At 45.1% G+C, this 27,916-nt stretch overlaps 1 protein-coding gene across 1 annotated transcript in view; it reads right to left on the reverse strand.

The window, feature by feature from the left end:
• Nucleotides 1–2,272: 2,272 nt before the first annotated feature.
• The window catches only part of LOC125301522 (contactin-4), a 35,788-nt gene continuing 10,144 nt past the window's right edge, over nt 2,273–27,916 (reverse strand). The window contains exons 8-22 of the mRNA XM_048254009.1: nt 27,137–27,279; nt 26,675–26,804; nt 26,388–26,538; nt 19,353–19,480; nt 18,032–18,204; nt 16,428–16,545; nt 15,808–15,966; nt 15,262–15,411; nt 14,242–14,312; nt 10,055–10,289; nt 9,793–9,908; nt 8,635–8,815; nt 7,340–7,452; nt 5,578–5,746; nt 2,273–4,800 (exon numbers count right to left, since the gene is read on the reverse strand). Of these exons, the coding sequence (XP_048109966.1) occupies nt 4,709–4,800; nt 5,578–5,746; nt 7,340–7,452; nt 8,635–8,815; nt 9,793–9,908; nt 10,055–10,289; nt 14,242–14,312; nt 15,262–15,411; nt 15,808–15,966; nt 16,428–16,545; nt 18,032–18,204; nt 19,353–19,480; nt 26,388–26,538; nt 26,675–26,804; nt 27,137–27,279 (2,129 nt within the window). The 3' untranslated portion in view covers nt 2,273–4,708. The remainder of the gene's footprint in view (nt 4,801–5,577; nt 5,747–7,339; nt 7,453–8,634; nt 8,816–9,792; nt 9,909–10,054; nt 10,290–14,241; nt 14,313–15,261; nt 15,412–15,807; nt 15,967–16,427; nt 16,546–18,031; nt 18,205–19,352; nt 19,481–26,387; nt 26,539–26,674; nt 26,805–27,136; nt 27,280–27,916) is intronic.

The raw sequence follows: 27,916 nt of genomic DNA on the forward strand, positions 1-27,916 counted from the left end.
GATGGACAGGTGAGCAACAGCGCCTGGTCTGTCATGTCATTTGAGCACGCTTAGATTAGGCTTATGTTTGAAACAAAAACACTGTGGCTAGAAGTTCTTCGCCGGCTCTGCCATTATACACACGATTTCAACAATCGCTAGCGTTTCGTTAGCCTGCCTCTGTGCTGTGTATGCAGGATGTAAACTGATCCTGCTTCGGTCGGCGGGTACGATACACTGAACTTGCAAGCGGGATATTCTTCCTACAGGCAGTAGGGGCGGATGAGAGAGTCTTCATTCGCCCTGTAATGAGTCATTTAACCATAACACGAAAATGTTACCTGGTGTCCCTTCAAGACCCCATATGGAAAATGCATATTATTTAATCACGTTTTATCACGATTATTTCTAAAAACTCTGGCCAAAGTTGAGATGTGGGAAAACTTGTTTAACATGTTTGTAGCATATCAGTGTTCAACAGAATTATTTTTAAAAACGGAGGGGATATAGGCTATCAGTTTTTTTCCTAATAGCCTACCCTACTAGATTTCGCTAATGAGTGTTGTAGGCTAGGAGTTATTGACGGCACTAACTTTTACAAAAGACCAGAAAACAATGTTAATGTCTATTTCGTTGCTCTGATTGGTTAGGTCTATCCAATTGAGTGCAGAGACACCCCCATGTATCGGTTGAAACACGCCCCATAGTTATGTCCCAATGGAGCAGTATCAGACTCATATTCTGACTATAATTGAGTATGACTACGTCAGGCTATATCAGGGGACTATGACAGATGCTTATGGGCACACACACACACACGCTTGCTCTGTTGTGCTCTTGTTGTAGTGCCTGCAGTTACTAGACATCATCCATAAGAGCATAATGTGTAGTCTACTGTACATTAGCAAGTAAACAGAGTAACAAACCAACCAACCCCATTCAGGTCTTCCGGCTGAAGGGAAACTGAGTGTGTGTGTGTGTTTGAGAGAGAGAGGGTGGGGGGTATTCTCCCTCCTCCATATCCACATGCCATGTTAGTATCAGAGGCACACCATTTGAGCGTGAGGCAGAAAGACATGCATTGACAACATTAAATAGACTTTCTTGCCGCCTACAACTGCACCCATTCCAGACGGCCCGGTATTTACTGCTAAATCCCTGGGTACACCTGTGAGCTGGAGCAGTTCTCGGGGGATTAGTACCCATGTTCCGGCACTCACCTGTCAGCAAACCTGACAAGATTATTCCTCTGTGGGCTGCCTGGGATGCGTTCATTTCTCCATGGTGTAGCCTTCACTGAAACTTCATTTCACGCCTCGACTGTAGCCTACTTTTATACTTTTCACCTACTCCAAACTTTTGAAAATAGCAAGTCACAATTATGTCAGTGAGGGGTTTGCTTTTTTTCTTTCATGAATTGTTTATTCATTCGTAACCATTGCAACATGTTGAATGAAATCTTGGGGTGCGATGATCTGTCAAATTACCCTTTCAAATGCATCAAATATTGGAATGCAATGTTCAGGTACTTCAAAATCAGTGGGGCATGTTCAATGGTGCATTTTGAACTAGACTCTACTGCCATGATAATGGGTCTCCAGGCAACCATATTGATTGACAGGGGGTTTTACTTCCTTATATGAGAAGTAAACGAGACCCCATGCACTGCCTCACAATACCTGATAAAGATGAGCTATTGTGGTCTACAACCTCTTCTGGGATGGGAGGTGCACAATCAATACGGGAATTGATTGGAAGGAATAATTATGATTTCCTGTTCTTCTTAAAGGCGCTCTAAGCAATGTTGGGTAACGCCACTTCTGTTGACGTTCAAACAAAACAGAGAGCTAGCTTGCTACTCACTCCCCCTCCCTCCCGTGCAATTGGCTGAAACAGTTTGTTATGTTTTTATGGTCCAGGATGGACCAAGTTGTCTTGTTGCCATTTTTGGAGCCTGGGACCATATTTTTTAGTGTATTCAGGGCAGACAGCTAGCAGATGGTGAGGTGATGTTTGCTGTATATGACAAAAGTTTTTTAATTTAGAAACTGTGTAACATCGCTTAGAGCGCCTTTAAGCCCTTCATATAAATACAGTATATTGCTGTTAGAGATCAACAATGTGACTAAAACAATTATATAGCATATGTTTTATAACCAATCTTTTATAATCAATTTTTTAATGAAAATTGGATACATAATAAGTGTCTCTCCACTTCATGGATGTGTTTTCCATTTGTTTTGTATTGGTATTTTACTTCCCAGAATGGAAAAAAATATCTGAAACAAAAATGGACCATTTCAATATGAAATTTTATTAATTTTACATCTCACAGAGATCTTCTTCTGACTTCAATACCACAGTATTAAATCACTTGAGTAACACCAACAAAAGCAGCCAGTAAGAAATGATCAGACCAACAAAAAAATATGACAGTTCAAAAGAGAAAACAAAATGCAAAAACACAAGCCACTTCACAACAGATTAGAAACCAGGACCCATAATAAACCCTACAATCTACACAATCACACTTATTACAGATAATCTGCCAGTCTATTCATACTGGTTCAACAAGCATGTCATTGGAGCACAGAGCATGGCAGTTGTATTTCAAGACAATGTGATTTGAAAATTATAACATGCATAAATTAGGAGAATGCTCGGTGCACTCTGAAGGCTACTGATAAAGGTTAATGAACACAGATAGCTGCTGAGGTGGGAAAGCATTGAAATTCCTCGAGGACAAAAAAACATGACAAAAAGACATGATTTTTTAATGGTTACAGGAGTCCATAAACAAGCTTTCACAACGAACAGGCAGAGGTACAGGCATCCATCATGAGGTATTTCTAATATCAGAAGCGGTCTTATGAACTGTACTCAGGCAGCTGCCAAATGGCAATTATCATTTGTTGAATGATGTTGTAGTCTTTACACTAAGCACAGGTCTTGTATAAAAGTGTGTGTAATGTCCCCATTTGCAGATGCTTTGCCGATACAGGTCATGCACTCTGTGCATTTCTCTAATTACAAAGTCCACAGCCTCCTGTCTGATTTGAAGCTTTCAAACACACACAAGTCTTCCCAAGGTGAGTGCCCAATGCGTACACGTGTGTGTGTGTGCGTGTGTGTGTGTGAGAGCAGTGCCGTGTTTCAGCAGGTGCTGCAGACAAAGGGGAGCTCTCTGTTTATACCCAGCAGTCCGTTGGGCTGCCAGCCTGTCAGAGGCTGACACTACAGAGTGATGGCCTAGGATGAGATGAGATGGGGAGGCGCCCAACCCCAGCCTCTCCAGCCAGCCAGGAAGCCAGCCTCTCTCCTGCGGGGAACGAGACCAATTTCGACTCTGGGCAAACACGGAGGAGCAGCAGCAGCAGCTGAATTTTGAACCGGCATTCCTCTGGGGTGCCCCGAGCTGAGTGCCTTTCTCACACTAGAGGTGCTCTGGGTAATAATGCTGTTTGCTTTTTTTTTCTCCCTCTGTATTTTTCGCTGATAAATTCTGACATTCAGAGTCAGTGTATTTATAGTTAATGACAGTCCTCTGACACGTCAACATCACTTTTCTGAGGCGGTGTGTGAGGGGAGGAGAGGCAGAGGAGGCACGACTCAGCCTCAAACCATAGAAAGTGTAGGTGTGGGCATGAAATGCTGGCAGACCACACTGACAGCGCAGTCACATCCTTCCAAAATGCAGTGGGAGGAGGAGCCATCGCGGGTGTTCTGAATGCGAGTCCACGGTCCAGAACTGTGGCCAAAACAACAGTCTATACCAGGGGTTTTCAACTGATTGTGAACCAGGGACCACCATTCTGACTACTTATGTAACGCCAGGACCACCACTGAATAAAAATACTGATTCCCACATTGCAACTAGGCCTACTGAATCCATGGTCAGGGACCACCAGCAATGTCCTCACGGACCACAAGTGGGCCGCGGACCACTGGTTGAAAACCCCTGATCTATACGTTCACCTAGCAATGGCAAACAAATAAGCCTCACACGTAAACTCATGATGCATTGACATTACTGGGAATTCATAAATCATTAAAGGTTCTACACCATGGTAACTGGAAAAAGCTGCTCCGGTGTGTCTAACGTGAATGTAATATTCTGCATATTCTGCCATAATCCTGGAAAGTATGATGCCTTGAAGTCATGAGCCTATTAGTTTATGCATTTAGCATGCCAATGTGTTTGGCTGCCGGCTGCTATTGGTTGAGTACCACAGTGTCACTGTTTGGGATATATGTCCTAATGATGCATTCTGATTACATAATAGTATGAGTAACTTGAGAGTGCAGTGAGTCTCCCTTGTTCATTTTCACATTGAGACACTTCTCACATCATGTAGCCTAGTATAAACACATTCGTCCATAAATGAAAATGCTACCCATGAGCATAGAAAAGGAATCTCAGCTGTTCTATGGAATAAAGCACTCAAACATGTATTGCTTACATTCAGAATAGGAAACACAGATAAGCTTCAAAGTCAGTAACACTTGCCCTTTGCATAAAAGCTGACTGTTAAGAGAGTCAGACTTGTCGACAAAGATTTCAAAATTGAACATAAGGCAATGCAGCTCTGTGGAGCATGACTGTTCTAGAAATTCCCTAACCCATTCTAAAAATCCCCTTCCTATATGCCCTGCACAACGTGAATGGATTCCAAAGGTCTTGCCCTTAATGATAGTTCTACAGAAATGGGAATTATAGAATTATAGAATTCTATAGAAACAGCCGTGACACTACAAAAATCATTGCACAGAAGTCTGCTACTTTGCTGATGTCTGCATTCAAATGGCCTTTTGAATTAAGACCTGAAAAAAAAAACAAGAGTGAATAATTAGAAAATAGTGTACACATAGAATACCAATCACTCACATGCTGCCTATCATATTTAACCACGATCACAAGGGGAAGCAGTATTATGGGAAATATCAGCAGTGCTGTGATTTGGTCATTGGCACAATGCTGATTGACAACCATAAACACAGTAATGCCAGTTTTCTCTAGGGCAACATATTACAACAGCTCTATAAACAGGTAGTATACCACTTTGTGGTGCTTTTACAGTAGGCTAAACATCTGAACTAGGGGTGTAAAGATTAACCGTTTTGAACGTTAAAGATTCGTTCAATTTCAATTCAGTTGCATTTTAGGGCCCAATTAGTATCGCATCCTATAGAACTGTATCGAATCGCACCGAATCGTTCTGTATTAAAACGGATTGTTTTTGAATCGTATCGTAGCATATGCATCTACAGTAGATAAGTATCGAATCGTCTTATAAGGGAGAGAATATATTATATAAGATATTAAATGCAATGAAAATACAAAATATTCAGATTCAGTTTGAAGTGGAACACATTTTATTCCATAAGATGCACACCCCTAATCTGAACTCATGGCAGGCATTGTTAGATATCGTTGCTGTGGCACCACTATCTACCAAGTAGTACCGTTCATCAAAACTGTGTGTGAACTCTGTTGAATAAACAATGTGTGACATTCTCCCTACCTAAATCACGTATTCAGAACACCAAAGTTATATATGCCATTTTCTGGCAGGTTTGGGAGAAAAATGAGGGTCTTACTGGACATCTTTGGTATCCTTATGGGCCCACTGCTGCTTCCGTCTCCTCCCTCGCTCTGTGACCTGATTTCAATGAGGTAGTCCTCTCCTGAGGGAAGCTGCAGCTCTACAGACGTCCGGTTGGTCTCCACGATGCTGGTGCGGCCGAGCCAATTCTGCCGATACACCACCTACACACGAAGACAGAGGAGGGTTGGGATACGATACTGCAGGTTGGGATAAGGCACTTTGCAGCCCATCACCTTCAGGGAGGGTTTTTTTTTATTCAAGCTGCAGTGCCTTTCATCACAGCAGTGTGCTTTTCCCTTCAAGAAAAACAACTGGGGAGAAGAGCCCTCAGATACAACAATAACAGCTACGGATTCCAGGAATTCTGACATCAAGCCGAATCATGCGTTAAGAAAACTAGGATATTGAGTGCAAATATCACAATGTTCATATATTGTTAGGGGCAAACTTTCAAAAATGCACACTGGCTACCCAAACAAGGCTTATTGGGGGGCTTATTATCGAGCCATGTTGGTATGGAGGTTACGGTGTTTGAAGCTGTTACTATGCAGCCCCTCCACGGAGAATCGCATGAATTGCAAATGATGATTGGAGGTGTTTCTGCTCCCCATGGTGCTCGCACATGCAGGCACAAGACTGAACTAGCAGTGCTGAGCCGCCGTTCAATCATGCTCTCCAGAGAGAGGGGAGAGAGAGAGAGAGAGAGAGAGAGAGAAAGAGAGAGGGAGAGAGAGAAGGGAGGGAGAGAGAGAAGGGAGAGGGTGGGAGGAGAGACCATCAGAGATGTCCAGCTGCTTCCTCAGCCCCCGAGTCCCAGACTTCTGAGAGAGGCCGGGCATCAATTAGGCCGAATGCTCTGTGGCAAATTAAATCTCCAAACGAAGGCTGGGCCCTTGCTTTTTTATTATTTCATTTTCAACAGTCCCCAAAAGCCGCTTGCAAAGAAGAGGAAAAAGGAAAAAATCTGTCTTTGCATAGCTAATACCCAGCACATCACAAAAATATGAGGCCGATTCCGATCCAGCAGGTCATTCTACTGCCAGCCAGTGGCTGGCTTGAAAAGACTGAATATCTACAAAACTCCAAGAACAAAAAGAATGCGTTTGAGGGGTAGAGTAAAAAAAGAGGACTCAAAAAGAATAGAGCTGCAAAGCTATCTAGAAGCTTGTGAATAAAGATTTGGAAGTGAATGGATTGGAGTGAATGTATTAATAATGACATCTTAATTTGTCTGATTTCATTTCTAAAGCTGGATAATAGGCTTGGTCAAGAGCAGAGGGTGTCCTCTGCTGGCTTGGTCACATCGACCCCCTCAGCTCCCTTGCACAGACCAATCCGACTGAGACAGCGACTTGTAAAGAAGGCTCTTGGCATGAATGAATAAATAAATACATATTTAAACTTTCCCCCAGCTTCCTCCGGGTTGCATAATATAGTGTAAAAGCTCACTGGTGCATTGTCCATCATGTGCCTCTATGAGTCACTTAGCTAGTCCACAGAAGAGGAGATGTCACACTGGCCCTAACTCAGGCAATGCCACTATGACCCCTCGACACCTACCACTCTGGCCAATATACTGGGATCAGTCAATGACCTGTCAGTGTGTTGAGCTGTAGATGTAGTTCCTCTTCATTCAAGACAATGGAGGTGGGTGTGGTCAGAACAAGACAATAACCAGAGCATGACTCACTTTCATCACCTGGATTACTCCAGGGCTGTGTGCGATAGCGCTTTTTTATCTCCGGCAGACTCACCTTGTAGCCGGTGACATCTGACTCATTGTCCATGGCCTTTACGTGTTCCCAGTTCAACAAGATCTTCGAGTTGGTTAAGTTCCACTCTATATTGGCTGGAGCATGGCTCGGTGCTGGATGAAAAAAAAAAACATAACAGTGATACTGAGGGATGAAATATTTATTTATGCAGGACACCTAAAGTGATTCTGATCTTCTGTTTCCTGTATTGATTTACTGTGAATAGAAGACCTTGTTCAGTGTTAAAGGAGCATAAAACATCACTGTTGGAAACTTCTCATCTTTTCTCCCCCAGAAAAATATGAGTATGCAAATGTGAGTTCCTCATCTTGCTTACCAAGGCCTGACCCGACACACAGTGAAGATGTGGAGAGAGGTTGCTGCATAACTTGACACTTTACTGTAGAAAATACCTGTTCAAGCACTGGCTTGCTGGCTTGATTATTGATTCAAGCATAGTGTGAAACTGTTACAGTAACAGGTTTAGTAAGCTGTGGGTGGACTGAGAAGGTCATCCACTGAATTTTCCCCTTCCTTCCACCCTGCCCCTTCATTTCAACTGAATATTAAGAAAGTTTCAATCGCTCCTCCATCTCGAGAGGAGTCGGAACTAGCCAAACACTCCTCTTGCTTCCAACGAGCCAAGGCCCTTGTCTTTTATAAGACCTTATAAAACACACACTCAAATCGAGCAACTCAGGGCTGCACAGAGACAGTGAGAAAGAGACATGGGAACAGAGAGAGAGAAAAGAGATAGAAGGGATAGATAGATAGATAGATAGATAGATAGATAGATAGATAGATAGATAGATAGATGAGAGAGAGAGACAGGGGGACAGAGAGAGAGAGAAAAAAGAGATAGAGGGGATAGATAGATAGATAGATAGATAGACGTAGAGAGAGACAGGGGAACAGACAGAGAGAGAGAAGAGAGATGGGATAGATAGATGGAAAGAGAGAGAGAGAGAGGGACAGATATTTAGATAGATGGAGAGAGAAAGAGAGAGGGGGAGGCAGATAGATAGATAGATGGAAAGAGAGAGAGAATTGAATTTAGAATTTTCAAAAACTCTTTATTACAATCTTCAATCTGTAGCTTGTCATTATCAACAACACACATCACGCTGTTGTAGCACCATTTTCCCTAAAAAACATCAAGAATCTTCATAGATTTATAAAAATGAAAATCAATCCACATACGACACCTTACAAGAATAGGAGAGAGAGAGAGAGAGAGAGAGAGAGAGAGAGAGAGAGAGAGAGAGAGAGAGAGAGAGAGGAGGGGGTGAACTCACGTGGCTTCTTAGTGGTGATATTGACGGGGCTACTGGGGGGTCCGGTGCCGGCGCTGTTGTGGGCACTGACGGAGATGAGGTATGCCGTGCTGCCCTTCAGCCCCGTGATGGTGGCTGCCGTGTCCGTGACCCGCACACTCTCCACCGCGCTCGAGGCCGCCCCCTCCTCACGCCACACCACCTGGGAGAGAGGACGCCAAGATCAACGCACCTTTCAATGCTGCATTGACATGTTGTGTGTTTGTCTGTGCGTCTATGTGTGTGTGTGTGTGTGTAAGTGTGTGTGTGAGCAGGTCTGTCTGTGTGTGTGTGTGTGTGTGTGTGTGTGTGTGTGTGTGTGTGTGTGTGTGTGTGTGTGAGTGAGAGAGAGTGAAGAGAGGGAGATCAAGAGAAAGAAAGAGAGGGAGAGAGAGAGAGAGAAGAATGTGTGCACTTGTGCTTGTTGATTGTAACTCTCCATCTTGTGACCGAGGGCTGTGTATGACTTTCTCCGGCTCGCTGCGGAGTCTCAGCTGAATGGACCCTCCCCGCAGGCAGTCCCGGGTCAGGAGGGGAGCGGACCTCATCCTCAAGACTCTCCTCCAGGAGGGACCACCACACTGTAGAGGTGTTTGTGTGTGTGGGTGGAAGTGTGCTTGTATGTGTGTGTGTGCATCTACGTGTGGGTTTATCTGTGGGTATCTCTGTATGCGTAGGTCTGCTTTTGTGTGTGTCAGTGTGTATGCATGTCTGTGTGTATGCATGTCTGTGTATGTATGTGTGTGTGTGTGTGTGTGTGTGTGTGTGTGTGTGTGTGTGTGTGTGTGTGTGTGTGTGTGTGTGTGTGTTGTGAGTGTGTTGGGGGCAGTGGTTGATGTACGATGTTCACCCATCAGACCTGAGATTTATAAAGGCACAGCGGTGTGCGCTGGGAGCCAGGGAGCGCGTGAGCCGACCTCTTCATTCTCCAGATTACATAGTGAAAAATGGGCCCTCCTAGCAAAGGCTCATGTTCGGAGCAGGAAATTGTACAACTTGCCATCTGCAGTTTTATTCTTTTCTTCTCAACCTTCACTCTCCCTTTTTTATGAATACAAATATTCAAGCAAGGTAATACAAACTTTTATCTCTTTTCTTTGCCGAACCTCGGAGCTATTTTATCCGTTTTTTTGTTATTACCTCGTAACCAAAGATCTTCTCGTTGGTCTCCCTCTCGGCGATGGGCTCCCAGTAAACCTGGATTTCCGAGGCAGACAGGGTACGTGCCCACACCCTCGAGGGGGCAATCGAGGGCTCTGAAAGAGGATGAAGAGGATGAGGAGGCTTTGGATTCTCAGATGAAGCGCAGAGAAGCCTCGTCTGTTTCCTTTTTCACTGAACGGCATGTGGCACTCGTCTAAAAGGGAACTGTGTGTTCTATCCAGTAGACCTGCTTACTCACCCTCCTCCGCTGAGAAGACAATGGCCACGTCACTAAACGGTCCTTCTCCCACGCCATTGTACACGCCCACTCTCACCTCGTACTGGGCCAGCGGTGGCAGGCTGTCATTTTTGAACGTGTACTTGGAGGCCTCGGAGGAAGCCATCACGGCTTGCTTCCAGGTCGTCGTGCCGATGGGTCGAAAAGCCACGACATAGCCAAATCCCTCTCCGTTCTGATGCTCCTCGGGGACAGGCTGTGTGAGACGAGAACATGATCAAAGGCAAAATATGCTAAACCACAAGGTCTTTTTATCTGTTTATGAGGCCCCGGTCAAAAGACTCAGGCTGCCACTCTTACAACGAGGAACATGAATCTGACAAGTGTATGTGAAGACCACTGAGCTTGGCTTTCCGTACGGACCTGGATTTAAAGTAAATAATGTTTGAAAGCGCAAAGTGTTTGACTGTCAGTCAGCCATCCAACTAATCTCCACACTGCTCGGTGTTAGATTAAGTGCACGCATCTGAAATGAAATGCCCTTCACCCAAACTCTTAAAGAGAAATGACATGTAGACAAGGAAATCCAGTGCAATAGACTGCATTGCGCTAGAGAAAAAAAATCCCTAAAAAAGCTTGAAATAATTTCTCACACCCGCGCATATCACATTTGCAACATTAATGCGTCTTCATTTCGATTCGCATACCAGGGGAGCGATTCTGCTCAGGCGCAAAACGAAGATGACAGCCTCACGTTTAATTAAAAACTCGTTTAAATTAAAAACTCTGTGACCACAGAGGGATCCTGTCAAAACTCAATTCAACGTTGGCGACAGCTGCGCAGCCTCACAAATAGCCCATGACCGACCGACGGCATTAGATGAAGACATTTTCAGAAGTGTCAATATGGAGAGGGAGAGAGAGAGAGAGCGATAGATAGATAGAGATTGTGTGTGTGAGAGAGAGAGAGAGAGAGAGAGAGAGAGAGAGAGAGAGAGAGAGAGAGAAAAGTGTCAGTGAGTGAGTGAGAGAGAGAGAGAGAGAGAGAGAGAGAGAGAGAAAAGTGTCAGTGAGTGAGAGAGAGAGAGAGAGAGAGAGAGAAAAGTGTCAGTGAGTGAGTGAGAGAGAGTGTGTGACAACAGCACAGAGGAATTCAAGAAAGCCACAGAAAATCCTGAAATCCAAAACCTCCTAGATATATTCTTAGACACTACATGCGCCCCCAGTAAAGAGGGTGTTAACCAAGCTGTGGCAACAGTTAACCTAATATTTAAGAAAACAGCGGAAAAGGCAAAACTAAAAAGATCAAGGGCAAAACCAAGGCTTAAAAAAGATGACACTTGGTTTGATGCTGACTGTCAATCTGCAAGAAAAGAGCTTTGCAAATTATCCAACCAAAAACACAAAGATCCTAATAACACATCTATCCGATTACTCTATTGTGAGACATTAAGAAAATACAAATGCGTACTAAGAACTAAGAAAGCCCAATACACCCATAAGCAACTGACACTAATTGAGGAGTCCATAAACACAAACAGTTTTTGGGACAACTGGAATCGCTTTAAAAAATCAAACCATCAAGAATTGGTGATTCAAGATAGAGAAATTTGGACAAACCATTTCCAAACCCTTTTTAAGAAAGTGGAATCAGACCAAAGCAGGGACCAAGAAAATATAATAATTAAATTACAGAGCCTAGAGTCCTCAGTCAAAGACTACCAAAATCCACTCGACTCCCTCATCACAGAGCAGGAGCTTCTAACCCAAATTAACAAACTGAAGCCTAAAAAAGCATATGGACTTGATTGTATTTTAAATGAGATGCTAAAATCCCTTGACAGTAAGTTCAGAATGGTCATGCTCAAACTACTCAATCTTGTCCTGAGTGTGGGTTACTTCCCAGATATCTGGAACTACGGACTAGTTACACCCATCTTCAAGAACGGAGATAAATTTGACCCCAGCAACTACCGGGGCATATGTGTTAACAGCAACCTAGGAAAGGTATTCTGTAGTATTATTAATTTACAGCTCCAAAACTTCCTTATGGAACACAGTGTCCTGAGTAGAAGCCAGATTGGATTCCTACCTAATTATCGCACTTGTGACCACATATACACCCTGCACACCCTAATTGAAAAACACACTCAAAACCAGAACAAAATATTCTCATGCTTTGTCGACTTCAAAAAAGCATTCGACTCCATTTGGCATCATGGATTATTTTACAAATTAATTGAAAGCGGTGTGGGTGGAAAAACATATGACATTGTAAAATCTATGTACTCAGGAGCTAAGTGTGGCATCAAAATAGGATCCAAAAGAACCCAACTCATCCCCCAAGAATGTGGAGTGAGACAGGGCTGCTCATTAAGTCCAACTTTATTTAATATATACATCAATGAGCTAGCAAGCATACTTGAAAAATCATCAGCTCCTGGACTCACTCTACATGACAGTGAAGTCAAATTCCTGCTCTTTGCAGATGATCTTGTCATTCTTTCACCGACAGAAAAGGGACTCCAGACTCAACTAGACCATCTTCAAAAGTTCTGCCAGACCTGGGCCCTGGCTGTTAACACAAATAAAACAAAAATATTAATCTTCCAAAAAAGATCCGGATACCGGGGAAGTCAACCCATATTTACATTAGGACCTAATGAAGTCGAACATGCACCAGATTACACCTACCTAGGCCTTAGAATAAATAATAAAGGATCATTCAACATGGCAGTGAATGAATTAAGAGACAAGGCACGCAGGGCTCTTCATGCCATAAGAAGACAAATTTCCTTCGAAATCCCAATCCAAATCTGGCTAAAACTGTTCTCATCAGTAATAGAACCAATTGCCCTTTATGGCAGTGAAGTGTGGGGCCCACTTGGAAATCAGGACCTAGATAAATGGGGAAAACACCCAGTTGAGATCCTGCATACTGAATTTTGTAAAGCCATTCTAAAAGTCCACCGGCACACAACTAATAACGCATGTAGGGCAGAACTAGGCCAATACCCTCTGCTGATAAAAATTCAGAAAAGGGCAAACAAGTTCATCAAACATGTAAGTCTGAGTGACCCAAACTCATTCCACTATAAAGCCCTGAAACACCAAGAGTTGAGCAAAGATAACTCCCCTACCAACCTGGTCTTCAGTCACCCTCCTCCAGAGACATCCAACACTTTAAAGGCCAAATACCAGGCCACATCCACACAAAATGTTTGGATTAACCAAACCCCCAAAACCTAAAAAGACATTTATGACGAATATTGGCAATCTAAAACACAATCCCAAAGTAAAATGCAATGCTATCTGACCCTAAACAGGAAATATACACTTGCACATTACCTAACAAAAATAAAAGAGACAAATTTGAGATGCACACTAACGAAATACAGACTCAGTGAACACCGTTTAGCCATAGAAACAGGAAGACACAAAAAGACATGGCTTCCAAAAGACGAGCGTCTATGCCAGCAGTGCAGAGATGATGTTGTTGAAACTGAATTACACTTTTTAACTGAATGCCCAAAATTTGAATCAATTCGCAATAAATACTTCCCAAAAAAATGAAAGAAAAATCCCTAATTTCTATGACCTACCAAACCCGAATAAAATACTATACCTATTGGGAGAAGACACAGACAGCTGTATTACTGCTGCCCAATTTGTCCTTGCCTGTCACCAGCTGAGAGACACTGAGTGATTTTTGTATGCATGTACATGTGACACACACAGACACACACACACACACGCACCCCTCTCTCACAGCCACAGCCACATACACTAACTCAACACAGTCCCCTCATGTTGTATATACTGTACCATACTTGAAGTTTCTACTCAGTCCACTTTAGATTTGTGCCCTGATGTATTGTATGTCTGTAAGTTTGTTGCCTATGTTGAGTCACTCAGAACTTGAACTCAATATGTTGTACTCAGACACAGACAAAAAAAAAAAATATATATATATATATATATATATGTTCTTTACACTTTGTCCATGTACCCCTATCCCTTGTACCTGTATAATTGCTTAGATCCTGATACTGTACTTTTATGTAACAATTGCTTTGGCAATACAAGTGTCATTTGTCATGCCAATAAAGCACCATTTGAATTTGAATTTGAATTTGAGTGAGAGAGAGAGAGAGAGAGAGAGAGAGAGAGAGAGAGAGAGAGAGAGAGAGAGAGAGAGATCCACTTACCTCCCATGCTATTACCAGTTCTCCACGGTTCCCACCTCCACCGCTCACGCTGGCTGGGGCGATCTCTGGCGCTGAGTTGTGGCGGAGAGGCAAAGACAAAGACAAAGGCAACGGCGCAGTGTGAAAATGGTGTCTACTTTCAGAAGCCTGGCACCAGGGTGAGGGCAGTCAGGGCGCTTTGTGCCTGAAAGGAAGGCCGCAGGCTTGGGGAAACATCAACAAACACTTTCAGACAAGCCACCATCAGACAGCAGAATTAGTTGGGCTTTTTTCCCCTCTGTCTTTTGAGTGAGTGTCAGGCTCATTTGTGCTCCGTTTAGCCTGTGTCTGGGCTTTGACATGGATGTGACTGTGAAAGCTCCCTGTCTGTCTATGAACAGGACACACACACACACACACACACACACACACACACACACGCACACACACACACACACACACTTTTAAAATAGAGCCAAAGCCACTCTCTCACTAATGTGAGTCAGTGATCAAGGCAGATGCACTCTCTCTAAGACACTTTCCAAACCAGTGCCTTATGGTGCGGGTACTTCACACACTTCCTGTCGATGCATCCATAAATGTATCACAGCGGGCACGTCTGCATACTGATGTGCGCTGCATTCGAGAGCACTGAAGAACTTTCCCCAAATGTATCATTACACCCAGGCAAATGCAGAGATGAATTAGCACTTAGAATTAGAATTTGTCAACACCTTCTCCATGATTCAGAGGGAGGTAGAGCATTGTCTCCTGTCGCCTGTCATTTTAAATATGATGCCTTACTGTTTGCAACCTGATTACTTCCTAATTGTTCGAAAATTGTTGGCAATCAGAACCAGACTGCAAAAACAAGCAGCGAGAGTGATTGACGTCAAACCTGGATTTCAAACGAGTGAAATCCATCATCAGGTGAATTAAATGCAATCTAATATAATTAGAGGTGTAAGTGACATTCATGTGGTGTGAATAATGTATCTACCGCGTTGGAAAACACGTGCATACGAAAACACACTATGTTACCTGCTGCTTTGGTGCGGATTTGCCTGGACGGTGCACTGGGCTCACCAACGCCCACACTGTTGACAGCCACCACCCTGAATTCATAATCCACAAAAGGGTTCAGGGCGACCACTGTGGCATGTAACATCTGCCCAGGCACGGTCGCAGGCACTGGGATTAGAACATGTTGGAATGAGAAAAATAGACACACACATCAACGCCCAGACGTACAGTGACAAGGCATTGGAAAATGCAGAACACGTTCCAGAGATGTGTATTATTATTATCATGCACACTCGGGTTACTCTCATCCAATCTCTCATTACAGACTTCAAGGATAAAAGGAGATAATTAGAAAGTGATATGCAGCAGCCACAATCCAAAGCATTTTGCACAGTTGACAATGGCCTCCCACAGAGGTGAGATCAAGCTATAGCATGATTCATGGTGCTAAGGAGATTGTTTCAAAAGGCTTTCTTTCTTTTTATTTTAAATACTGTGTTCCGACAGTTGCGCATAAGAGGTTGAAGTACTGTAAAAGGTGCTTTTGAATCAGAGGTATTGTACCTGTTTTGACTGCCTGCCAACCTATGGAGAAAGGATTCCTTGCCTGGACAATGTAGCTGGTGATGGGACTGTGGTGGTCAGACCCCGGGACCCAGGAGAGCTGGGCAGTCGTGTCGGTGATCTCACCCATGACCACGCCCTCGGGAGCGCCAGGGGACCCTGATAAGGAGAGAGAGAGGGACGGGGGGGTGGGACAGGAGCGGTCAGGAGCGGTCTCAAAGACTTGCAGTAGACGGACAGAAAAGGGCAGGTGACAAGGTTCGACGGAGCACACAAAAGCAAGCCAAGGAACGCACCCCACCCGCACAACACAAAAGGACAGAGGCCTTAATATTCATGAGGTGAGCTGGAGATCTTTCAGCTGATGACAGACAACACAAAAGGCGTCCCGAGGAACGTGAGGAGCACCGTTAATGGATCGATTTCAGATACTTTGCAAAAAAGAAAAGAGAAGTGGACAGAAGGAGCTTGATTTTCTGGGTCAAATAATGAAATGGACTGGCATTGTACTGAGCTCTTCCATACCCCCACCTCCTCCACACTCCCAAACACACTGTTTGATGAAGTCTGCAGCAGGGGTGGAATACCAAGTACCAGCACATTGAAGTGGAAGTCCGTACCTCGCACAAGTAGGTCAGCTGCGGCCGACACACTGTCCACCAACGTGTGCACCATGCAGACATATTTTCCCGAGTGCTTGAGCTGAATATTTCTGATCATCAGGTCACCTGCAGAACCCTGTTGAACATAATGGACGTACAATTTTACACAGACACATACATATATGCAGTGTTGGAAAACATTGGCTGCAGCAAGACCTAGCACATATTTGTGTCAACCATTCACTAAAGCAGCTCATTCTAATTAGCACGGGTCATCATCAGCCAGGTAGATAAGCTAATTAGTGCCAATCCCTAGTGCACGGGTAGAACCAATGCATGGAAGGACTTTTACTTTCTGAATCCAGAGTTTTCTACCTGTGCAGGAGACTATAATATGCGGCTGCATATGTGTCAGTGCTCTTGACTATAAATACCTGTGATACAATCCGTTTGTGGCATGTTGAAACCCAGATGGCACATGTACCTAATTGCTTGCTCTCACTTCTCGCCCTGTCCTGTGATGATAGAGATGACTTGTTTGTTGTGAAGTAAATCACCTCTTTCCCCAAGGCAAAGGTAAGGATACCCCCCGCGGCCAGCAGCCATTTAGAGTATTCTTCCACCCCGAGTGAAAGAAAAAAAAACACGAGACGTGTCAATCAAAAACAGCCAAGCTGAACCGGCCTGAAAATGGCTTATCTGCTTGCGCCAAAGGTAATGCTTCCTCCATCTCTCTCTCTCTCTCTCTCTCTCTCTCTCTCTCCCCTAGCTCCTCTTCTCTCTGCTTGCTAATGAGATGTCAACCTTGCACACCTGTGGAAGAGGGAAAGGTGAGCAAAGATGTTTTGCCACCTCCATATTCTGAAACCAAAAAGTAATAAAAAAAAAATCTTCCAGAATACAGAGAGAGAGAGAGAGAGAGAGAGAGGGGCTGAGGCAAAAGGAAATGTCAGTCCCCTGCAAATAGTTGCAGTGTCTCCTTGTGTGGCCAACAGACTACTGGGGGTAAATCATCATCAAGGCGACTGGTGAGTGTCTGTTTGCTTTGCAAGCAGGTAGCTCACTCCTCAGGCCCCCTCAGGGTCCAGGCCCTGAGTAAAACTGCAGAGTGGAAGAGAGAGAGAGAAAGAGAGGGATGGAGGGAGAAAGAGAGAGAGGGAGAGAGAAATGGAGGGAGGGGGAGATTGCTCACACAATGAGAATGTGGCAAACAATACGTAGCAGACAATGTTGCAGGCCCCCCAAGGATTTTGGTCAGGTCTGAGGAGTGTTCCTGAGGGAGCCCGGTGCCTTTGAAGTGCTATCTCTCTGACCTCTCCCTCACGCCTGGGGAGCGCACTGTTTTCAGCAATAAAGTTTGTTGGAGGGGGCTTTTTTCCTAGAGTAGCAGCTTTTCTCTCTTTCTCAAAACCACAGCAGAGATCTCATATTTAACACACACACATGCACATAAACACACATACACGTACATAAAGACACACACACACACACACACAGATTTCTGTCTCTCTCTTTCTCCAACACCCAGCACCTCACCGCAGCAGAGGTCTCGTATTTAACACACGCACACACACACACACACACACACAGTGGGAGCGTGAGAGGAAAGCATGAAGACACACCCCGCCGATCATCTCAAAGTGATCCTGCCTGGTGAAATCGAGGAGCTTGCCGTTGAAGAACCACTTGAAGGTGGGTTCTAGAGTGGAGTCGGTGGAGATCACGCAGGGGAACACGATGCTCTCCCCCACAGTGGCGTCCATGCTCAGGGGCGGCGCTGTGATCCTGGTCGGCTCTGCAAATAAGGAGGAACAGGAGAGGAAAAAAACAAAACACATCAAAAGCATCAAATGGAGTGTTAAGTGGTCAAATAAATATATAAACAAATAAGCAGGATGGGGGGCATGTCAAATGGAGTGTTACTCAGCCAAATATGGCCAAGTGGTCAAATAAATATATAAACAAATAAGCAGGAGGGGGGGCATGTCAAATGGAGTGTTATTCAGCCAAATATGGCCAAGTGGTCAAATAAATATATAAACAAATAAGCAGGAGGGGGGGGGGGGGGGCATGTCAAATGGAGTGTTATTCAGCCAAATATGGCCAAGTGGTAAAATAAATATATAAACAAATAATCAGGATGGGGGGCATGTCAAATGGAGTGTTATTCAGTCAAATCTGGCGGAAGGGTAGAATGTGTTGATTCACTTATTGCCATTCTATAGAGCCAAAAATAATAATGATGAAAGCGATCTCCATGAATCAATATGGTTCCCCCTCAGGAACACAAAGAAGATGACATTATAAATCTGCTAATGCGACCTCTGGTCTGTACTGCTGTCTGTTTCTCAGTCACAGTCTGCACAACTCCAATGTGATCACTTAGAAATGGCCTTAAATTACTCAGATTTAATTAACACATTTTGTGGAGGGTAAAAAAAAATGCTTTATTGATATAGTCTCGTCGTAACTGAATAATGCAGGCTAATGGAACTACTATGCCAGCTAGGAGATGGATAAAAATCGCATATGTATAAGCATCCAATATTAAACCAGCAAAAACAGGAAACTGCAACAACAGCACATTTTTAATTAAGCTTGCGATGTATTACTTCCTGGGAAGGAAGAGACCATTTCTCCTCTGAACACCACAGATGCCAAGGCATTCCCCCCTCCATCCAACCACCTCCACCACCACCACCACCACTGCCACCACCGCCATCACTATGACCAATAACTCACAGCTGACAAAACCCAGGATGAGTTATGCCTCTGTCAAACCCACAGGAACATAAAACAACTATATATTTCATTATCAATTTCATGCTTGAGTTAGTATTTTCCGTTGTTTTTATTTTTTTTTTTACCTTCCCTTCCCGTTCTCTTCCCTTCCCTCCCTCCCCGTTCCCGTGACAACGTTAGAGTTGGCGCTTGTGTCCGTACCTTTAACTACCAGCGTGCCAGTGCTGCTGGCGGTTCCAAAAGGGTTCCGGGCGACGCAGGTGTATCGGCCTCCATCGGATTTGCTAACGTTGGCGATGCGGAGAGTCCCGTCCTCCAGGATGGTGCGCCTGATAAGAGGGGAGGAGGGGGGTCTGTTATCAGACTCGTCTAAGCATCAGTGAGCCATGCCATAGCGCTGCAGGATTAGTCTCTCTGTCAGGCAGGAAAACAGACTTTTTCACTGTTTAAAAGTGTGTGTGTGTGTGGCTCTGACTCCTATGACTGTGTTACTGTTATCTAAAACTAATAACATAACTTCAACCAAATGATGTTGGTTGCATTTCAGAGAGAGAGAAAGAGAGAGTGAGAGGGAGGGAGAAAGGGTATGGACAAATGGAAAATGTAGGGCAATTATCATAATTCAAGAAAAAAAGAGTGCTGCTGAAGAGTTGTCATGCTATGGAGAGCACAAAGGAATAAATATGTATTCTGTATAAAAACAGTCCCGGAGGACCACCAGGCTAACAAGGACACGAGGCAGAGATGGGGAGATACTCCACTAGGGAGAGAGGATTCACGGAGGATTGAATCTTTACCACCATCCTTATCATTATAAAACGTGTGAGATGCTTTCACCACACTAAATGCCATTTCCAAAAGGCAATAAAGAGGGGTACGGCTATGGGGATGCTGCAACCCGTGAACGACAGTGTGGATTGGGAGTCTATTGTAGGGATCTTTAGTGGGACGCTGGCGGAAAGCATATGATGGTAATACAGAAGGTACAGAGGACACTGATCCAATCCAACCATGAAAAAATGCACCATCAACCAGAGCGACACGTCTCTCATTTACCTCTCCTAGGCCTTCTGCAGACCTTCACGCAACGTTCAGGCGAACGCGGGATGCATGCAGATAGAAAGAATAATAATAATAAAACAATATGGAACGTATTCAGCATTCCATTTTCTTTCTGGCCGTCTGGCGATGAAGAGAAGCGGAACCTGGGACGATGAGCCGGGACACAAACACAAGCCCCATATATAAATGATCCAGTGCCCTCACAGCTGCCGTGACCTTCTGGCTGTGAAAATCAAACAGCCGCTCGGCGAGAGTCGCTCGCCGAGAAATCAAACAATTTCTCTGCAGCTCTTAAACATTAATATGTATTCTCGGCCGCTGCCGCCTGGGCCTCGCCGAAGCATGTCTCGCACACGCCACATTTCTCTTTTTTCCGCTGATTTATTGACAAAAACATCAAACGCTGAGTGATAGAGGAGCACTGGGAACATGACCCACAGGGTAATGAGCTGCAAAACAAATAGTAGTAATAAAAGTACAGAACTATCTGCTTTACAGAACGGTGGGGAACCAAACAAAACTGTTTCAGGCCTCACACTTTGTATTCTCATCAAAGCACAGTGGCTGTGTAATCACTTTTTGCTCTCTCTCTCTCTCTTTCTGTCTTTCTTTCTTTCTCTCGGTCTTTGTCTAGTCTCCTTCTCACCGTGACCGGCCCATGGAATATGATAACTAATCAATGCTCCTCCGTGTGTGTTGGGGAAGGTCCAGTGAATTACGGAAAGGCCGTGGAGATGTGGCAGCGTGTATTGATCAGAGACCAATGCCACCTTCCTTCCCTTTAAGCTGCCCCCATACCTAAAGCTGGAGGCCATATGAAGGCAGAGCAGTTGCAGTTGCCTGGGCTGTCCACCCCCACCCCACACACACACTCACTCCCTCCCTCCCCAACACCAACCCACCACCACTGCTGACACTTGTGAAAAGGTAGCCCCTCCTTTTCCCCAACTCACCTGACAATACCCACAACATTTAGGCTGACTACCTTCTCCTACACGATCAAACACGCTTACAAGCACGCACGCACTTAGTTTCAAATGTTTGTAATTACACGCGGTGCCGGCAACCGTGACGCAATTCATTCATGCGCGATCGTTATTTACACATCCTTCTGTTACTCACCCAACATCTGCAAACATCATAGCGAACGACGTGGTACTAGGGTTGCCACCTGTGTCTGACAAAAATCCTGGACATTTTGACCATCCAATCAACCTTTTTGTTTGTAAGCAACGGCGCCTTTCGCACATCTAACCCAAGATAAAAAACCGTCAGACCACCGGTGGCACCGTCTCCAGCAACATGGTCCAGAGCAGCCGTGCCAAGGCTAGAGGAAGGTGACGACGTGGAGCAGTACTTGACCACCTTTGAGAGACTGGCTACAGCCTACAGGTGGCCCCAAGCAGACTGGGCTATATTCCTGGTGCCGTATCTGACCGGTAGGGCACGGGCTGCGTATGTAGCCATGGATCTGTACGACGCAGTGGATTACCTCAAGGTGAAGGATGCTATCTTGGCAAAGTACGAGATATGTGCAGAAGTGTATCGGCAGATGTTCAGAGACCCGAACCTGCAGGGGGAGACCCCGAGAGAATTTTACAACCGGCTAAAGGACTTGTACGGCAAGTGGATTAAGCCGGCCGAAAAGACTGAGGAGATTGGGGAGATCCTCATTTTGGAGCAGTTCCTGCGCTCCCTGTCTCCAGATGTGCGGGTGTGGGTCAAGGAGCACGACCCACACACAGGACACAAAGCAGCAGAGCTTGTGGACTCTTTTCTTGCTGCTCGCCATGGACCAAAGGACTTCTGCCAACAAGGCTCCAGCAGACCAGTGTCTAAAAGTAGGTCTGTGGGGTATGGGAGTGGAGTTGGTCCTAGATATAGCGAGCAGAATAGGGGTCCAAGCACCAGACATTACCCACCACAGCACAATGCTCACACCAGACCTACCAGCCCGCCTACATCCACACCCCCCATGCTACAGCTATGTATGTCACTATTGTGGTAAGCCAGGACACCTTATTAGAGAATGCCCTGTCAAGAGAGCAAAGAGCTCTGTGTGTGCCATCCCTGGGCCTATTAAAGACCCTTTGTATGTTGGCAGGGTACAGATCATAGATGTCACCGTAAATGGCAGGCCAGCAAGAGCTCTTCTTGACACAGGCAGCACCCAGACTCTCGTGCAACCCCACCTGGTGGATCAGCCCGAAATGCTGACAGGGTGACGCCTCAGAGTGTGCTGTGTCAACAGAGATGAGCATGAGTACCCTCTAGCGGAGATCTGTCTCGAGGTACAAGAGCAGACTTACAAGCTTAAAGCTGGTATTGTTAAGGGGTTGAGCCACCCAGTTGTTTTTGGCCAGGATGTGCTCATACTGCCAGAACTGGTGCAGTCTACTCTGCCTGTGAGTATGGTTGCAACCAGGCCTCAGACCAAGACAGAAGCCCAAAAGCAGTTACAGATACTGCTAAGAGCCGCCAGCTGCGCAGAAGAGAGAAGCTGTTAGGCACAGTTCAACACATGGCTGAGTCAGAGCCAGAACCGGTTCCTGTTGCCCGAGACTATGTATGGGAGGTTCCCAGTGATTTTAAAGAGCTACAGAGGCAAGAGGAGTCCCTAAAAGAGCTCTTTATTAAGGCTACAGAGGTTGAAGGGGTGAGCACCGGCCAGGCAAAAGCCCTTTCAGGAGAGTTTTACTTTGTGCAACAGGGCCTGCTATATCACCAGCCTGAAGGGAGCAGCACTGAACAGCTAGTAGTCCCCCATAGTCTTATTATTTAAAGGAAAATTCCGGTGTGATATTGACCTAAAGTGTATTGAAACATGATACCGAGTGTGAACGTATGTCTCATAGCCCATCTTGGCTTGTCCCCTGCACTCCAAAATCTGGCTTAGTTAGCCGATGCTACCAACAGCTTTTTTTTTTCAATAGTGGTGCTTCGGCATCGGGCTAGCCATGCAAATAAATCACTGTTTTACACCCATTTACGAGGCTCAATGTATCTCCACACTCCAGTTTCTTCCAGTAGCAGCAACTGGAATCCATGCATTTCCACTGAATTATTTTTGGAATCTGATCCCTTATCATGCTCGACTGCTCGACTTATCGTGACTAAATTCAAGATGGCTGCAAACGCTAAACTTCGTGAAGATACTGTCTGTATAAATCGTCTTGTATGTAAACTACCAGTGCTTTTTCAAAGTTCTCAATGTCTCGTTTTAAATGTCAGGGCCCTCAGAAGTCTACCAATGAAGTGTGGAGATACATTGAGCCTCATAAATGGGTGTAAAACAGTGATTTATTTGCATGGCTAGCCCGATGCCGAAGCACCACTATTGAAAAAGCTGTTGGTAGCATCGGCTAAGTAACGCCAGATTTTGGAGTGCAGGGGACAAGCCGAGATGGGCTATGAGACATACAGTACGTTCACACTCGGTATCATGTTTCAATACACTTTAGGTCAATATCACACCGGAATTCTCCTTTAAGACCCAAGATACTGACCTAAGGTCATGACATTCCCTGGGCAGGTCATTTGGGGAGTGTAAAAACACTCCAGAGAATAGCTGGCAAATTCTTTTGGCCAGGCATATATACTGATGTACACAGACACTGCAAAACATGCCCCACATGTCAACTCACAAGCAAACACAAAGTCAAGCCTTTTCCACTACAGCCTCTCCCAGTTATTGATGTGCCATTCACTAGGATAGGAATAGACATTGTTGGCCCCTTAGAACGCACACCAATATATACTGGTAATCTGTGATTACGCCACCCACTACCCTGAAGCTTTTCCCCTACGAAAGGTCACGGCTAGAACTATTGCCCCCGTACTTTTGCAGTTATTCTCCCGGGTAGGGATCCCTAGGGAGATACTAACTGATCAGGGAACAGCCTTCCTCTCCAATACCATGAAGCAGGTGTATGGGTTGTTGGGGATTAAGGGTATTAGGACCACTCCTTACCACCCCCAGACGGATAGTCTGGTAGAAAAGTACAACCAGACGTTGAAGGGCATGCTGAGGAGGTTTGTGGCTTCCAACGGCAAGGACTGGGACCGTTGGCTCCCCTACCTCATGTTTGCCTACAGGGAGGTTCCCCAAGCCTCGACGGGGTTCTCCCCATTTGAGCTCCTGTTTGGCTGACAGGTGAGGGGCCCACTTGATCTCCTCAGAGATGCCTGGGAGTCGCCAAAGGAGACCACCACCAACATACTCACCTATGTCATCACCATGAGAGAGAAGATGGAGGAGATGACCAACCTGGTGAAGGACAACCTTCACCAAGCGCAACAGACTCAGACCAGCTGGTATGACCAGAGAGCAAGGCAGCGAACCTTCCAGCCAGGCCAGAAAGTTCTGCTACTCCTGCCTACCGAGGAAAACAAGCTGCTGGCCAAGTGGCACGGACCTTACAGCATCAACAGGAAGCTGGGGCCCACCACCTACGAACTGGAAATGCCAGAGAGGAGGAAGCAGCAGCAGGTGTTCCACATTAACCTGCTGAAAGAGTGGCACGAGAGAGGTGCCACTGAGCCAGCAGCTGCTGGTACAAGCAGTGAAGGAGGAGGAAGACATCCTGGAGCAGTTCTTCCTCACAGACCATCCAGCAGGAGAGATCGACATCACACATCTCACCCCACAACAGCAGCAGGATTCTGCTGAAGGATTCTACTCCAGTCCGGCAGTCCGTTAGTCCTTACACAAGCATTAACAATACACTGATAGCTCTTACTTTCACTTCCTGGTCCTGCATCACTTTGTTTCCCCAAGGAACACGAGCCCCAGGAAAATGGCTATTTTATTCCCTGTTTGGGACAGGGGAAAGTGTTGTTTTGAGTGGGGGAAACTATTGTTGCAATATAAAGTGATTATCTGCACTGTAGTGTAATTATTATTAATTATACATATATTGAAATGTTATTATTGTATAATATGGACATTATGTTGAATTATGCTCCATGTATGATTGTGATATATGTATAATGTAAGATGTAGCATTGTATAGAGGAAATTACCCTGGCATATTAGTATCTACCAATTAGAGGTGATAGACGGCTTTATTTAAAGCGAGGGATTTTTGCCCTCAGGGTGGGAGTCTGGAGTATCAGCTTGCTGAGAGGTTGGATACAGAGTGTTATTGGAATTACGAAGTGTGCTTGAATTGAGAAACCGGTTGGTTGAATTTTGTTTATTTTTTTCGGAAAAGTATTTTTTGTTGGCATTGTGCCGGAACACGTTTTGTATAGCACTGTAAATAAATCTGCACTTTTTGCCACAATCCACGTTTGCTGTTTGCTGTGTCTTCACCCCATCACCGCCCAACCTCAGTGTGTCCTTGTCGCCACCATCCTGTGTGGACGTGGGTTGCAAGGCCCATTTTTCACAACACTCCAAATTAAAAATAAAGAATCAGAGGCAGACATCCCAGGGGGTAGAAAGTGAAGATTTACACCTCCACCCTGACACCCCTCCCCTCCTTACCTCCCTCCCCTCCTCCCTTCATCACCACCCTGCACATCTGCATGGTGCCTCTGTTTCAGCGAGTTCTGCCATCCCCGTAAGTTAATCATGATGTGTGAGACAGTTCCGCTCCAGCAGGGATGCCTACAATGCAATGGGCCCCGTCTGGTCATGCTTTCAGGCCTATCTGCTCTGTCCACTCCAGCCTGTGAGGGTATTTTATTCCCCCGAATGCGCTGCAGCGATCACCTGTAACTAACAAGCTCATAATCAGGAGATTCTGCTCCACCTCGTATGCTCAAGCCAAGGTTGAGCACTGCAGATAAATTACTAGTCTGCCAGGGGATCTAGCCAGGCCATGAACTAAAAGGCAAGAAGAGTTGGTGCTTTGGTGCTCAGTGTCAGCAACTGCTTCACTTTGACCTTGCGAATGAGGTCAGGCAAAACGTCTCTGGCCATGATCATCACAGGGCACAAAGCACGGAGCAGTAGACGTGATACAAGCCAAGGCTAGTTACGTTCTTATGTCAGTGGGAGAACAGCTAAGAGAGCAAATCTTCCTCTATGAGAACATCTCTGCTATCACTATCGGGTGTTCTTCCTCTATGAGAACATCTCTGCTATCACTATCGGGTGTTCTTCCTCTATGAGAACATCTCTGCTATCACTATCGGGTGTTTAAGCGCTTGGCGGCGAGGTGCTGTTACCGTTTGGTGTTCTTCAGGAAGTCGCCGCCCCTGCGCCAGGAGTAGGAGGCTCGGGGGGACGCGTGCGGCCGACACTCCATGATGGCCTCCCCGCCCTGCTGGATCAGCGTGGACTTCTTCACCGGGTTCCTGGAAAAGTCTGGCGGCGACGCTGCCAAACAAATCCCCCCCACCTCACAGTCAATCACTTCACACTGGATTACTGGCCCTTGCCTTGCCTGCACATCTCTGCTGTGCTTGTTGTTGTTGTTATTGTTGTTGATATTTTGGTTGCTATTTTTGCTTACCCACTACTTTGAGCTCAGCGCTGGCATAAATGACCCCATGCTGGTTCATTGCTGCGCACTGGTACATCCCTGCGTCCATCACGTTGATGTTGGTGATGAATAATCTGCCCTCCTCCACTCGTACTCTATCCTAGTAATACAACAATAATATCAATAGTTCAATCAATGGCACAGTCAAATAGTAACCTTGTATTTAGTTAGTTTAGTTGTTTTGAATTGTAACTTATTCACAATAGTAGTCATTAATACTATAATAATATAATAATAGGTCATTGGTCTTTTATACTTCCTTTAGGTAATGTTCAGTCAAATAAACACTTGAGTCAATTTGTTTTTATAATGAAATGAATACTATAATAATATACTAATTAGTCACTGGTCTTTTACTGTATGTTTCCTGTAGGTAATGCTCAGTGAGTTATGGGTCCACGTGACTTCAGGCGTTTGCCAGTGTGGCCTTACCTCGGTCGTGATGAGCTCTCCGTTCCTGAGCCATTTGTATGAGGGCCTGGGATTGCCATTAGCCCGACACTCCCACTGCAGGCTGGCCTCGATGGCCATGTGCGCGTCCCTCAGAGTCTGTGCCCAGTGCAGATGCTCAACATCTGTCAGACGTCAGAATGACTTTTGTTAGAAGGTCAGCCAACAACAGAAAAACAAAACAAAAAAATGGGGGGAGGGAAACCAGCCCAGTTTACATTCTCATCAGAAAAATAACATGCAACCAAAATGGCAGCACCTGTTTTGAGTTGCTCCTGCTGCTGCTGCTGTGTACTCAAATGTCATTAGCAACTCAGTCTGTTCAGAGGCATCTTTAGAGGTGCCCCCCCCACCCAACTCTTGAGGCAGACTTTTTACTAATGGCTTTCCAACTAGAAAGTAACAGCCTGACCTCTTCAAAAGCACATCACTGGAAGGTTAATTGGTACAAATTAATTCCAGATTATCTTGTCTTTATAATACCCTGCCTTAGTTCTGGCAAAATGCAGACTATGATTTGTGGTCTCGTTATTTTAATTAGACTTGCTAAACTGGAATACAATAAATCCATCCAGAAGCTACAGCTGACTGGTTCCCGCTATTTCCAGGATATTCCTTCAGCACTCATTTAATTAAAACTATACTTATTGTTCCCCCTCGACTGTGATTTTGACAGCTATATGTGCAACAAAGAAATCAAAACAAAACATATGCCATATGACATATATTGATTACATATATTTTTGATTTTAATTAATACTC

The sequence above is a fragment of the Alosa alosa genome, chromosome 10 (genome assembly GCF_017589495.1).
Source record: "Alosa alosa isolate M-15738 ecotype Scorff River chromosome 10, AALO_Geno_1.1, whole genome shotgun sequence".
NCBI classification, from domain to species: Eukaryota; Metazoa; Chordata; class Actinopteri; order Clupeiformes; family Clupeidae; genus Alosa; species Alosa alosa.